General features: G+C 46.3%; 1 protein-coding gene across 2 annotated transcripts in view; it reads left to right on the top strand.

Moving 5' to 3' along the window:
• TECR (trans-2,3-enoyl-CoA reductase) overlaps positions 1-7255 on the top strand; it is a 168321-nt gene extending 161066 nt beyond the window's left edge. Inside the window, exons 12-13 of one of the 2 annotated variants that reach the window (XM_069231698.1) lie at positions 6511-6556; positions 6679-7255. In XM_069231698.1, the coding sequence (XP_069087799.1) occupies positions 6511-6556; positions 6679-6806 (174 nt within the window). In that variant the 3' untranslated portion in view covers positions 6807-7255. The remainder of the gene's footprint in view (positions 1-6510; positions 6557-6678) is intronic. The other variant, XM_069231697.1, reaches the window with a different exon arrangement.
• Positions 7256-12932: the final 5677 nt, after the last annotated feature.

Here is a 12932-nt window from a genome sequence, read left to right as displayed (position 1 = left end):
ATAGCCATCTTGATGGCAGCCACCTGGCCCAGAAGAGATAGTGATTTGTGTTTCCAGCTACCCAGATCGGCTTTCACCACCCTCTTCAACCACTGAAGATTCATGGATCTTGCTCAGGAAAGTGTAGGGGCTAGTGCCAATCCCAAGTAGTCAGAGTGGGACTCAGCCCAGCGAAGGGGAAATGTCGGCTGAAGGCAAGCTTAGACGGGTGTTGGAGTAAAGAGACTGATGATCTCCGATTTCGCTACATTAAGCTTAAATCCTAATACTTTCTGATAGGCCTCCAGCTCGGCCATCAGGTGGGGGTATTGACGACGTCAAGTCGGTTAGCTAGACTAATATATCATCTGCAAACATAGTGAGTTTTGTGTCCTGCATGCCAAACCTAATGCCCTTGATGAGGGGGTTGACCTGGATCCATTGGGCTAGATGCTTCACTGGAAGGGAAATAAGAGGGGTGACGGGACATCCCTGCCTGGTCCCCCTGAACATGAAAATCCAGTGAGACAGCAGACCATTCAGCTGGATAACTGCTCTCAGGTAGTTATAGCCTGCCAGAAGCCAATTAATAAATGAGTCACCAATCCCCAGTTTCAGCAGCACCTCTGACATAAAATCCCAGTCTACCCTATTGAATGCTTTCTCTGCATTCAGGGAGACCAGGAGGGAATGGTCAAATCTTGTTGGCCTAGTATCTATTAGGTGAAGCGCCATTTTGGTGTTATCGGCCACCTGCCACCCAGGGGTAGGGCTTGATTGATTCTGGTGCACTGGATTCCCCCAGAAGGTCTTGGAGTCGAAGGGTGGTTATTTTAGTAAAGATCTTAGCATCAAATTGAGTAAATATATTCGGTGATATGAGCCACACTCTTTGGGGTCCTTCCAGGTTTAAGAATCAGGGAAATAATGGATTCTGACATAACATTTCCTGGTACACTTTCAGTAATAGAGTGAGTGCGGCGATGCAGAGAATTTGTAGAAGGCTGTTGGGAAGCCGTTGTGCCCTGTTGCCTTGGATGGGGAGAGTTTTGCTATGGCTAATAAAATTTCCTCCTTCGCTGTAGGATGCTTAAGTCGTTCCTGTTGGATGCACTAAGCTTGGGAAGATTAACTCCCTATAGATAAGAGGCCCGTAACTGTGGGTCTGTGTCTTCCTTTGTGTAGAGGGCTGAAGAGAAGGCCCAAAAGCATTCAGCCTTATTGAGGAATTCCCGCCCGTCCCGATCCTTGACTTCAGTGATATTGCTGCAGACTTGTTTGGCTCTGAGCATGATAGCTAACAATTTCCCGGACTTATTTCCCAGTTAGCTGTATTTATTATCTAACCTAGCAAGGGAGAATGCAGCATGGTCGAGCTCAGGCGTTTAAGCTGATCTTGAGTCTTGAGGATTTTCCTCCATGTTTTCTGGGAATGGGTGCCCTTGTTATCTTGTCCCAAAGCTGTAAGCTCTTCCCTTGGCTCCTGAAATAGGATGCACCGCAGCCATCTAAGGCGAGCAACCTCTGCAACAAAATTCCCTCTGAGAACCACCGTCAGAGCATCCCACAGGGTAGCTGCAGACATGAGCCTGGTGATGTTGTGTTTGATATATTCTGCAATCCTTCTGCTGATGTCAGCAACCGTCACTGGATCTTTGAGGAGGATGTCTTGAAGACGTCAAAAGCGTCCAGCTCGGACCTGTGTATTGCATGTTTGGAAGAGTGTGCAAGTCACTGGACTGTGGACTGATAAAGTGAGTGGTTCTTGTGTGGCATCAAGTAAGTCTGAGAGCCTACCAAGCATGAAGTAGTCAAGATGAGCATATGTTTTTTTGTGCTTTTGAATAGTGTGAGAAATAAGTGCTCAGCAGATGGTGGCATCACCAGGCATCCACTAGGCCCATTTCTTGTAAAAATATCCTCACAGCTACATATAGTATTGCTGTTGGCCCCATCCATGCTTGTCTATATCTGTCCTCTGTGTTGAGAGCCAAGTTAAGATCGCCTCCTAGGATAAGAGGACCTGTGGATCATGCAGTCACAGTGTGGATAATCTCAATGAGGAAGGATTCTTAGCTTCGATTGGGGTAGTATAGTGAGACTGTGGTCAAGGGTACACCTCTCAGCATTTCCCAGATCACAACCCACCTGCCAGCTTTGTCTTTAAGGGTGTGTTCTGCCTCAAGGAAGCAACTCTATGCTCCCCACTCCCTTCACCTTCCTGCCGGCTGAAGAGAAGTATTGACCTGGTATATAAGGGATTTGAGTCTGGATTGATCTCTCCTTTGTAGGTGAGTTTTCTGTGGAAAGGTATGACAGCTCAAAATGGAGCGCCTTGAGCAGATTGTTGAGGCCCCTAACATTGTAAGTGGTTATTTTAAGAGTAGGAATGGCAAAGTGTAGTCTACAGGTTTAGCTTGGGAAGGGCTTGATATAAGACTAAGGGCCTTGTTGCAATAGGACGAGTGGTCAGGCCTTCCACACCAGTCTCCTAACAGCCCAACTGGGCCCCCATAAATCCAACAATAAACAAATAACAAAACCATTGGCATTGCCTCCTTCCCAGGGTAGGGCATAGAGGACACCACAAAAGGTAAGTGTCTTCATATAGTGTTCGTGCATGCCGTGTGGACAACTGGGGGTAATACGGCCTCTGTTGCAGGTACGTGTTCTAAAGGCCCATCTCGGCCACAGCTTCACCATGACTCATTTGAACGCCATCGAGTCATGCAGTTCTCATACCGCACAAGGGCATCTCCATTGTTCCCAAATCCTGCGGCTGTCTCCAATGAGTCTCTAAACTACTTAGCTATGGTGTTAGTGAACTCATCCTGCTGGATAGGAGACGAAGGCCTACTAACCTGGTTGTGCTCCAGTGCTGCTCTCTGCCCTTATAGAATCTCCTCTCTCCTGGGGGTTGCAGGTTGTTGTGGGCTGCGTACTGTCATCCACCCTGAGCTGGCTGGCCTGGGTAGTTCCAGTGGGGGCCCTCATCTGTGTCTGGTTGAGGCTGGTGTCCGGCAGATTCTTTTAGGGATTTAATCACCCATTTGCATCCCTACCATTCAAAATGGAGACGAAAAGGATGTTTTGTTGGTATCACAAGCTATATTCCTTTAGTAACGAGGTCACTGGGCAAAAGACCTGGTGTTTGGCCAGCATAATGGGAGAGACAGCCTGAAATATCTGGAGCTTGCATCTGTTATAGTGGATAGGGCCTCCTCGCTTGGTCACTGCTAGCACTGCCTCCTTGTCCACATAGTTGTGTAAGCAGACCAGAATGTCAGGCGGCAGGTTGGATCCCCTGCCGGGAGGTCCTGCCACATCACCCCTGTCAATCTGGAGCATATCTGGATCATAGTCATTTAGAAGTGACTATGTGAGGCCTTAAATAAAGCCCTGGATGTCCTTTCCCTCCTTGTCTTTGGGGACTCCCCTGATGCGGAGATTGGAGCACCAAGATCGGTTCTCAAGATCTTCTTGCTTCTCTTGCAATACAAGGACTTGCTCACTCAGGTCTACAAGCCGGGCCCTATTTTCTTCCAGGTCCAAGCAGTGTTCATAATGTGTCTTTTCAAGGGAGTTCCCTCTGTGACTGAGATTTCCCCCACTTCCCAAAATATCTTTGCGCACTTCAGAGACTCTGCTGAAGATTCGCTCTGAAGGCTCTGATGTCACTCTTGAGTTTCAAGAAGTTGTCCTAAAGCTCTTGGTCATCTAGTCGTCATCAACTGTGGGGTCACAGTGCAAGACTTCTCCCACCTCAGATCACTGCATAGATACTTCATTAAGTTTCCCAGAGGCTACCAGAAGCATGTCCTTAATCATGCTCTCTTTCTTGGTCTTACCTCCTTCCATTGTGGAGGGGCTTAGACTCTAGGGCCATCCAAGGGCATGCCGTTCCCAGCAGCGGAGTGGTATCCAACACTCAGAGTAAAAGGGTGTCCGTGAGGCTTACCCCTTGTGGCAGTGGTAGATGGTCCCTCTTTTAGAGTCACCTCTGTGAGACTTTAGCTCTAGGGTGTTGATAGTCTGAGGTCTCCAGTCCTCAGCCCTGACCCGCCGCATGATGCCAGCTCTAGATAGGGCAGGTGATTGCAGCAGAAAAGAGGGGGCTGGGCTCTCCAGACTAGGCACCAACATCACCACCCTCCAGTTGCCAACAACACGCCCAGTAGGACCTTGGATCCCAGCTCCTGGGGCAGGGGCCTCAGGCACCCGCTTCAGAAAAGTCTGCACCCCCTGTGACTGGCCCCAGCACCTGTCCTCTCACAGGAGAACCTCCCAGTGTCCACTTCCTTACTGATGCCACAGCAGTCACAGAAACAATGGGCAGGGGGCAATACGGTCCATCGCTGAGATGAGCCTTTTTGGGTTTCAACCACCTCTATGGGCCATGTGGGTGGATGCACGTCACAACTCTCTGCTGTTGTTCACTTCATAAGGGGTGGCTGGAGGGTGGGGGTGCCAAGGAGGTAGCTCCGGCCCCAGGCCCACACTCACCACTCAGTGGACCAAGGTAAAACGTGCTCTCCTGGATCATGGCGGCTGAGGTAGTACAGTGGCACCATCTTAGGCCGAGCAGTGTAGACTTTGGATCGTTAGCGGGAGACTCCCATATTCAACTTCTCTCACAGTCTCCACCAGCCGTGCCACCTAGTCTCTGGGGGTGGAGGGAGACATGGGGCACCAGGCAGGCCCTGTGTCACGGGGCAGCAGGCTCACAAAAAAGAAATGCTCCTGGGGCTGCAGGGGCTTAGTGGCCACTGTGGGAGTCTGGATACTTGGGAGTGCAAAAAACACCTGTATGCTGGGGCAGATGCCACCAGTTCAAGCTACTGCCACCATCATGAGCTTTGCCATGCCACCTCCATCAGTGTTTAAATGTTTCATAAATAATTCCAAAAGAACCATACGTGATTGTACCGATTATTAACCCGGGTTCTGAGGAACACAGGGACTTCCCATCAGCAGAGACTCTTAGATTCATACACATCCACCTTCTTCCTTGAAGCTTGTGTTGACTAGAGATATCTTCTGTAATTCACTAATGGACTACTGCAGTGTGCATAGTGCTCCATTCTATGCCAACTCAATACGCCATATACATTCTCACCCACAGTGTGAAAAACAAGCCAATATGAAGCCCATTTTGTGATTGAAAAGACTTCTTTAAAGAAAAAAAAAACTTGCAAACGTCTGAGCCCAACACTAGATGCTTTGGGGGTAACTAAAATATCCCTTCCAGGGTGGGGTTGGGGGGGGGGGAGGGGGGGTAGTGTAGGGAACGTGAATTTGGAATTGTTCAGCAGTCTTATACACAAGCAGATATATACATGTATATTTGCTCATGTGAAAATAAAATGCACAAATCTTTGCTAGGCGTAAGCTTTCAATACCTACTTTTGTATACTCTTTTGAATTCTTGAAAGCTGTTACATCATTGCAGGGGTGATATACCTGCAGATGCCCTTTAATGACTTATATAAGCAAATCCGTCAGGATATTTTTAATTTTGTCCATAACGGTTTTACAATGACTGTTCTCATTTTCTTTAAGAGAAATTGCCATTGACCAAACACATTTTACTATAGGACGCCTCTTAGAAATGCTATTCAATGTTACACAAAAAGGTCTTTTTTTTCCAAGTTGCACATTTTTGTATACATTTTATTTTGAAAACTCAACCACCAATATTGCTTCATGCTTCTGCATATATTTGCATATAATCAGAGAGCATTATAGGTAGCATAGGTTTGTTAATTTTTGCAAACTTGTACACGTTTCTATATTGGAACCACTGTCACTAGTGCATGCTAACCGCCTACCTCACTGCATTTCCCTAGAGTTCTTGCCCTAATAGTAAAGGCTCTTAATTAATTCTGTATTAAAGTTTGAAGAACTTATACAAATCATGACATGGGGGCAGACAATTATCTTTCACAGATGAACATTGTGCTATTGTAACCTATCAAGCAAAGGGTTTATTATACTGCAAGGGGTTGTGCCTACGTGTCCAGTGTACAAAAATAAACAGAACATCGTGTCCTTGACCCCAAACAAAATATCCTGGATGTGGGGAGCTATAGGAATTCTACACATCTTCACACACTAATCTAATATGACAAATTTCACTCCTGGAGCCCAGCAGAGGCATAAGTGGAGAATTGTTGTACCTGAGCCATGTACAAGAATGTATAGGGTATGATTGTTCTGTGGCCATGCAGTGCAGGGAGTTTGGGAATCATAGACCTCAAGCTGAACAGAGGAAGAAGTGGATATCGTGCCAGGCAATGAGGCATGTGGACCTGGGTATCTTAGTGCTGAGTGGTGTAGCAGATGGAGTGTGCACAGTTTTGCATCAGCGCAATGCATGTCAGGAAATGTGCTATTGTTGTGCTGGGCTTGTGCAATGTAGCGAATAGGCTACTGTTTAACAGTTTAATTGAAGACCAAAGAATGTATGTGGAGTGGGTTATCATTTAATTGGACACTCGTGCCTCTCTGCTAAAATATTCTTGTCTTTACTAGGTGGGCTCCTGGATTGGTTTCTCCATCATGACACAGTGTCTGCCAGGTACGTTTGCTCTGAGTTGCTCCTGTGCGTCTTCTCCTCTCCTAATAATTGGGATTTTTCTGGTATTTCGTTCATTGTTTTTACTTATGTTCTAGTTTTGTGTGTGTTTTTTCTCTCTGCAGTTGCCTTGTTTAGTCTGGTTGGATTCATCCAAATGACGATCTGGGCAAGAGGAAAGCATCGCAGCTACCTTAAGGAGTTCCGTGACTACCCGCCTCTGCGCTCTCCCATCGTCCCATTCCTGCTGTAAAGTGGCTCATGCTCAGAGGGGCTTCTGGTTCCCTGATTCAGACCAGAATAGCCTGATATTGCTAAAGAATGCACGGTAGAAAAGGGATTTGTGGACACTGAACCCTGCTGCCGAAACTGTGAAATCCAGGCACTAGAATGGGAGCTGCGTAGATCGTCCTCGAAGCGGCTGATGTTCTGATGCCTTTGGTGCCCCTCTTGAACACTCTCAATCTCATTGTCGAAGTCTGGAATCATCTGCTTTCTACTCCCGTGTTCATCTTGCCCAGCTCAAACCACCGTATTATGCTTACAACATGGCGCTCATGCATTCAGAGCAATCGGTTGACTTTGAGGTTGACAGCTAGTTCTGTGATTGGGGGAAAGCAATTAGTGGGAAATAATGCAGTATGTTGTCAAACTGTAAGACCAGGAAAATAATCATGAAATACATTCATTCTGAGGAACTGAGATCACTTTTTATGTTATTTTCTCCGGCGTGCTTGTTGGCAGTGTGTAAACATATTTTGTGTATTTCATAATCTTAAAATAATCCCTTCTCTCAGATATTGTGCTGCCAGCTGTTCTGAAGTTTAAAATCTGATGAAATCCTATTCTGTTGAGTGACTGTTAAATCACGTTTCCTGCTCAAGAATGGGTATCGTCTCACGATCTTATGCAAGACTACTGTGGAAGTGTTGTCACAGGGATCAGGCAGAGCTAGGTAACTGGGTGCCTTTGGAGTATGTTTAATCTTGATCTGTTTCTTTGTTGGATGGAAAGGGTTACTGGAGATGCCTCAGGTGAATCCTAATTGTAGCAGCCTAGTGACGAGGCATTTCTGGGAGCATGGCCTTGCAAAATTGAATTGGAAGAAATAACCTTTAACTAGAAAGTCCCTTTCAAGAATAAAAAGTTAGGTGCATTATTGTAATGCACAGTAGATTTGGTAGTATATTGCACAATGGAGCTCCCAGGAACTACAGGGAAACAAATAATGAAAACAAACTTAGACCATGGATGAATTCGAAGGAGAGGGAGGTACTCTTGTCGGATGGTAAAGGGAAGGGCTTAGAAAAGAAGCCAAGAAGAGCAGGAACACCTTTATATACCACGGCTTTTGGAAGGGGATGAATAAAGAAGGGGGAAGTAACAGCAAAGTGAAAGATAGGAATGGGTAAAGCAAAGATAGAAAAAAGACTTGAGAAACTGAACGCAGATACTCTTTTCCTCTTTTCAAACAAGCTATTTTCACGTAAAACAGATTAAAATTCAAACAGTTTGATTTGAAAAAGGACTTGGAGTCGGTCTGTGGTGACGTCATTGGGCAGCAGCATCTGTAATCTGGACATCTGGTGGCTCATGCAGTAACGTGATAAATGAACAGACGGGAGCTCTCGAATGACGGACCAAAGGATGAGCTGTCAAGTGTTGGGTGCAGACAAGTCCTGGCCTGTAAACTGGGGATGAGGTAATGGGCTGAGCAAAGTTAGCGATTGTATGTCAGAAGTTGCGGCAGAGTCCTTCCTGAATATAAAACTGGCGAGAGTCTGCACCATGGTGGATTCACAGATTCTCCCCTATAGATTAAGGGTTATAGAAAGTAGCATTAAGTCGAAGAAAGATTAGCTCTGTGCCAGCTTGCTCTTTAGCCTGGGGAAATGTCTTAAACGAGTTACTGATTATTTTGCCTAGTCCATATGTAGATGCAGTGATGATACAATAAGTTCCCTCTTACTTTTACTGTATGTCCTGTGTTTATTTGTGCTTTTGTGGCTCAGAATGGCTGATTGACATTAAGTCTTCCCTATGTCTAGATGTGTAGGGATCTCTAGAGATGGTAAACAAGGAGAACCACACAGCAGTTTTTATTTTAGCATACACAGTTTATTGTTACTATAGATATGAGCAGTGTCACGTTTAGGTGTCTATGCCCTGTTGCCGAGGGCACTGACGAAGCCTGCAGGAAACAGCCATGTCACGTTAAGTATCTTCCTCGGTTGCTAATAACCATGACTTATTCTGAAGGAATCGGGCCAGGTCACGTTTTGGGGGTCTCTTCATGGCTGACTGCCAGGGAATAGCATGCAAGCTCTAGGTCTGCATCAGATTCCAATGCAGTCTGATTTGCTACCATCGCAATCATTGTGATTTTGAAACATGCGTGTTGTGGTACCCCTCGCTGCTTGAAGTGTGCCCATTGCTTGGCACAGCTGGGTCTTTGATGCACTTCTTACTTTAAGCTGTCTTCTTGGGCTCCTGCCTACCGATCTTACGTTTGTTGATTGAGTGAGATCAATGTTCTGTATCTGAACAACTCATGAAACACACTAAGAGGGCATTAACTGATATGACTGCTTTCCAAGTAAAATGGGATGGATTAGATCTTTAATGCCCTCTAGCTTTTTTCTTACATAAATTATGAATTAAGTCATGTTTCTTCTTTTCTTGCAACAATTGTTGAATTTGTCCACACACGACTCCTGTGCTCTAGTCTAACCTGCTGCTAAAGGCTGCTTTAATGAAGAAGAGACTTGGCTTTGGTAAGAATGTTTCTCGTAGATACTCTATTTTCCTGCAAATTTCTCATCTCTTGAATTCTCCTCCCGGCACCAGACTGGTCTGCAAAAACGTCTCCCATACCTCTTCTCTGATGTTAGAGAGCACCGGCTTCATATTGACTCCGGGAGTAACGGCATGTGAGGTCACAGGAGCTATAAAGCGCCCTCATTGTCTAGATTACATCAGTTTCCCATGCATTTTTTTCGTGCTGCAAAGGCAGCAGGATGATAATTACATCAGATTGTGAATGTAGTGCAACAGCATAAGAAATTTGAACATTTTAGAGGCCTAGAACCATCCTTCACAACCCGGGGGGTTGGTGGGATCAGTGAGGAATCTGTAGATAGAGTCCCCACCAGAAATATTGTTAGTGCCCATAAGTAACTTTTTCTCCTGATAGATACTTCTACCTGCAGATTCCTCACTTACTGAATAGACTCCCAGGCAATGCGACTCCCGATAATGGAGTTCTTGATGGATAGTTACACTAAGAGCTCTTGAAGTATGGATCAGGCAAAATGCCTATCCCTCTTCATGACCGAATCCAGACATTAATGCTTGGTGAAGATGTGGAGAAATGATCAAGCAGACGCTCTGTGAATGTCACCTACGGAATCTCTGCTGGCCAGAGCAGATGTTGAAGTGTTGTGCTTCATTGGGTGTTCCCTAATGCCTGGTGGCTGCTTTCAAGCTATAGCTTAGCAGATTTTAATACAAAAGATAAACCATCTGGATAAGGTCCATATTTGTGCCTCTTTGCCTTTCCTGTTGCCCGCAAAACAGATGAAGAGTTGGTTGTCCACTCGGAATCTCTTTGTGCATGTGATGTAAAACTCTGGGCTCTTTTGATCCAGCGTGTGCAACCTCACCTTTGTGGGATGAGGTGGGAGCAAAAAAAAATTAAGGGAGTGGGACCGATTGACCAAAGGGGAAGTGGGTGGGGGGGGGGGCACCACCATAGGAAGGAAAGCAGCTCTTCGATAGAATGAAGTAAAAGTAGGCCTGACACTCAGTGCTTGTAACTCACTAACATAACTCTGACGTAATGGCAGCTAAAAAAAACTGCACTGAAGAGTCAAGAGGTGTAGGGAACAACTTTGTAAACATTGACCAAATTAAAGTCCCATTGGGGCATAATGATTGGGGTTGAAGGATACATTGTTGATCAGACCTTTTCAAGAACATTCACGCAGTGAGGGACTTGAAATTGGATGGTTGGTAAGAGAGACTAAGGAAAGCCAAAAAATCCACTGTACAACTGTCCACTAAACCTAAAGCACATCCTTATTGGGACAATGAAAGTGTGAACTTGAGAATGCTAGACAGCAGTGCTTTCAAGAGGCCAGTCTTGTGATTTGCTCACCAAGCGAGAAATCTGTGCCACCTCCTGGAGAAAACTGATTTGATGGAGGAATGATGGGCAGATAAGAGCACACACACACCACATCATTAGGCAGCTGGAAGCCTATCTAGTTTTTTCTCTCTCTCTCTCTCTCTCTCTCTCTCTCTCTCTCTCTCTCTCTCTCTCTCTCTCTCTCTCTCTCTCTCACACACACACACACACACACACACACACACACACACACACACACACACACACTCTCTCTCTCTCTCTCTCTCTCTCTCTCTCTCTCCCCCTCTCTCTCTCTCTCTCTCTCTCTCTCTCTCTCTCTCTCTCTCTCTCTCTCTCTCTCTCTCTCTCTCTCTCTCTCTCTCTCCCTCTCCCTCTCCCTCTCCCTCTCCCTCTCCCTCTCCCTCTCCCTCTCCAAGCATGAAGGTGTAAAGTCTGGTGATCTGACTGGAAGACCTGCCTCTCTGACTGGGAGAGAAGATCCACACTGAAAGGGAAACTGAGCAGTGGACAGACAGAGAGAGAGGTGCAGAATATATGTGGACCAAACCCTTTTAGCCAACCCAAATCCACTGAGATGACTTCAGCCTGGTCTTGATGGATCTTCCGAGGAATTAAAGGTTTGGGAGAAAATGCGTAGTGAAGAGGCAAGTTCCACTTCAACCGAAATGCATCCTCCAAAGCTTCTTCCACTGCATGCTGTAAGGCACAGAACAGTGGGAAGTGTGAATTCGAACAAGTGGAAGAGATCCATATGGACAGATGCTGGGAACATGCTCCTCCTTCCTTGTTGACATACCACAACAAGGCTGGTATTGTCTATCAAGATCTGAATTGGCTGACCGCGATGGGAGGGGGAAATGCCTTGAGCACCCGGTGAGCTGCTCTCGGATTGAGTAAACTGATGTGAAAATCTGCTCTTCTGAAGACCAAAGACCTCTGAACTCTAGCTCCTCTGGGTGAGGACCGTACCCTACCACCATAGTCAAGGCCAGAGGGGGTTGCGAAGTTATCCATCTGGACAGGTTCTTCCCCACACCTGCTGCATCCCTGGGGATCATATGGAGTCTGAGATCTCCCCATTGTTGGAATCACTGCCTGCAGAGGCACCACTGAAGATCCCTACTATGCCAGCTGCTTGTGTGACTAGGAGAATGCAATAAGCTAGCAGACTGAGCAGGGAGAGGACACACACTACTGGAATATAAGCACCTTCCTGAAAGTGTGTAAGCAGTGTGTGGATGGCCCATATGTGCTGCGCTTGAGGAAAGGCTTACGTCATGGTGGTATCTAGTACTGCCCCTGTGAACAGGAGGTTCTGGAAAGGCTCTAGGTCAGATTTGGGCACATTGATGGAAAGCCCATGTTGTGCAGCAGAGATGCTGCCAACTCCAGATGCAACACACCATCTCACTTGCCCTTGCTTTTAGGAGCCTGTCATCCAGGTAGAGAAAAGCAGGGATTCCTGACCTTCTGAGATGGGTAGCCAACACTTTTCTGTGGGGCCGATGTCAGCCTAAAGGAAACTGGTAGTAAGTGATACCCAAAACAAATCACAAGTACTTCAGCATCAGTATGTGGAAATATGTGCCCTGCAAGTTGTGACACCATCCAGTTACTGAGTTCCACTGCCAGAAGAAGCTGACAAAATATTGAATTTCTGTCCCCAAAGGAAGAAGTTCACGCCCTCAAGGTCCAGGATCAGACTAAGACTGTTGTCTTTTTTGGGAACAAGGAAGTACCAGGTATAACATTCTTGTTCAATCTCCTGCTCTGGCACCAGCTCCACAACTCTCTTCTGAAGCACGGTTGCCACTTCTTGCTGAAGTAGGTGTTCCTGTGAAACGTCCAAATGAGTAAGGGAAATATAGACAGTCGGGGGAAAATGGTGGAAGCATAGACTAAATTCCCTTTCCACAATTTGTATGACTCATTGGCTTAAAGTTAAGGCCTTTCATGTCTGTGGAAAAGAGGACACCTGGCCTCCAAATGGTTTTGAATGCCCCGACAAGGGCAAACCACAGCTCCTTCCTCTGGTGGCTTGGGGGAGGAGGGCTGAGCTGTGGGGGCAGGGGAAGGTGACAAATTACTTACTGGGAAGGGGTCCGAGCTATGTTCTTCCTCCAGCCTCTATACTGTCACATGATAGAGTTCTAAGCTTGCTGCTGTGCCATGGCTGCCTAGCACTGGTGGAAGTTGAGCTCATTTCCAAAATCACAAAACTTTCGAAAGCCT

This window comes from Pleurodeles waltl, chromosome 4_2 (genome assembly GCF_031143425.1).
Source record: "Pleurodeles waltl isolate 20211129_DDA chromosome 4_2, aPleWal1.hap1.20221129, whole genome shotgun sequence".
Classification (NCBI taxonomy): Eukaryota; Metazoa; Chordata; class Amphibia; order Caudata; family Salamandridae; genus Pleurodeles; species Pleurodeles waltl.
The sequence above is the reverse complement of the archived record's forward strand: the minus strand, read 5'-3'. Positions and strand labels throughout refer to the sequence as shown.